The 2,264-nt window shown below is 39.6% G+C and overlaps 1 protein-coding gene across 1 annotated transcript in view; it reads left to right on the top strand.

Annotated features, from left to right (window-relative positions):
• WBP11 (WW domain binding protein 11) overlaps positions 1–2,264 on the top strand; it is a 36,388-nt gene extending 34,124 nt beyond the window's left edge. The window contains exons 8-9 of the mRNA XM_012652163.1: positions 441–623; positions 1,811–2,264. Of these exons, the coding sequence (XP_012507617.1) occupies positions 441–623; positions 1,811–2,244 (617 nt within the window). The 3' untranslated portion in view covers positions 2,245–2,264. The remainder of the gene's footprint in view (positions 1–440; positions 624–1,810) is intronic.

Raw genomic sequence — 2,264 nt, 5'->3', positions numbered from 1 at the left:
TTGAGCTAATACTTTTCTGATTAGTGCAAAGTGAAATTATCTTACATCATTCTCAGGGGTCTTTATTTATATCTTAATGAGTTTCAGGGGGTCCTTAAAGCATCGTACTTTATATTCCATTTTCAGCTTATACTGGAACCATTTATGAATTCTTAATCACCTTTGTATATTTCCAGCCCCTCAGAGCTGTGATGAAGCATGCTTTCTGTTGGTGCTGGGAATAAAAATAAATGATCCATAACAAATCCAATACCCTTTTTCTGGTGCTCAAATATTTGTTGAATGACTTCTATTTCTATGCATGTTTCATTAAGCTTTTGAAGTTAATTCTGATTACAGGTTAAAGTGATTAGTCAAACCGTATTTGAGTTGCCTTTATACCATCATTATTGCTTAATGTTTATTTCTTTGACGTTAATCTATCATTTTTCTCTTTTCAGGAGCTCCTCCATTCCTGAGACCACCTGGAATGCCAGGACTCCGAGGGCCTTTACCCCGACTTTTACCTCCGGGACCACCACCAGGCCGACCCCCTGGCCCTCCCCCAGGTCCACCTCCAGGTCTGCCTCCTGGCCCTCCTCCTCGGGGACCTCCACCAAGGCTACCTCCCCCTGCACCTCCAGGTGAAGCTTTCAATTTCTGTAATAAAGACTTAGCCTGCTACATGTTTCATTTGATGTAAGACATTGTCAGATTTTAATATTCTGAAATCCAGAGGAATCTTACAATTGGTGGTGGTTTTTAATTGCTGTAGGCTTGGATTGAAGTAGTTTTTCCAGTTGGTATTTGCATTTGATTCTGCCCGTCACTTGAAGTACTTCTCTCAGCCAGAGAACACATTTGATTGAATTCTCTATTTGAGATTTTTTTGTTTTAGTTGTAATTATGAAAATGTTCCATGCATCTGTATGAGTACCAACCTAAAGTTTAAAATCGCAGGGGAGATTTTTTTTCCTCCTCCCTCTACCCAGCATCAAGATTAGACATGCAGATTTTCTGTGGGCTGTTTAATGTGGCAGATATATATTTCTGGTTTACTACATTGAATGTCCCAGTTTAATATGAAGGTCTGCTTCTAAGTGCCCCAGCTTGGGCTTTTTCTTTTTTGTCTTAGTGGTACATGGAATAATTATGAATCTATATAATCATTAGCTTCTTGGATTTGATGAAGTATAATACTTTATATTTAATTTAAAAGTAGCATTTGAAGAATTTCAAATTTTCAGTTTTTGGCATATGAAGATTGTATGTCTGAACCATCAATAGGACATGAAGTCTTTTCTAGCAATGATGACAGATTGTGATTAATTACATTCTTTCATTCCATGTGCATTTAATGACCAAGGTTAAATTGTTATTTCTCCCGCATTGAGTTACTTTTTTTGCAGAGGAGCTGGTATGGAAATAAGTAGATAATGCATGGAGATCAACCTCCTGACCTTGACCTTAATAATATCTACACTATATAGCTAGGCTAGAACTTCAGATTATCAAAGTTGAAATAGTATTTGAAACTGGTTGGTGTTGTCAGTTTTACTTCATATTTTAAAGTAGTACATTATTTAGAGAGGAAAACCCCATATTACTGTAAGTACAGGAATATAGGCTGCAGGTGAATACTGTTTTATATTCCTTACTACCAGGATATATTTCTGAGTTTCAAATAGCCAACACCATGAGTTCAACTTATTTTCTATAAATTGTTATCCAGTTTTTAAAAATTGTCAACCTGTATTTGAACAACCTTAATAGTAGTTAAACTTTATTAGTTCTTGTGGTGTTCATTCTACCTGTTTTCGTCATCATTTAGGTATCCCTCCACCCCGTCCCGGCATGATGCGCCCACCTTTGGTGCCTCCACTTGGACCTGCCCCCCCTGGGCTTTTCCCACCAGCTCCCTTGCCGAACCCTGGGGTTTTAAGTGCCCCGCCCAACTTGATTCAGCGACCCAAGGCAGATGATACAAGTGCAGCCACCATTGAGAAGAAAGCCACAGCAACCATCAGTGCCAAGCCACAGATCACTAATCCCAAGGCAGAGATTACTCGATTTGTGCCCACTGCACTGAGAGTACGTCGGGAGAATAAAGGGGCTACCGCTGCTCCCCAAAGAAAGTCGGAGGATGATTCTGCTGTACCTCTTGCCAAAGCAGCCCCCAAATCTGGTCCTTCTGTTCCTGTCTCAGTACAAACTAAGGATGATGTGTATGAAGCTTTCATGAAAGAGATGGAAGGGCTACTGTGACAGATTTTGATGCCAGAACA

The sequence above is a fragment of the Propithecus coquereli genome, unplaced genomic scaffold (assembly GCF_000956105.1).
Source record: "Propithecus coquereli isolate 6110/MARCELLA unplaced genomic scaffold, Pcoq_1.0 Scaffold381, whole genome shotgun sequence".
NCBI classification, from domain to species: Eukaryota; Metazoa; Chordata; class Mammalia; order Primates; family Indriidae; genus Propithecus; species Propithecus coquereli.
The sequence above is the reverse complement of the archived record's forward strand: the minus strand, read 5'-3'. Positions and strand labels throughout refer to the sequence as shown.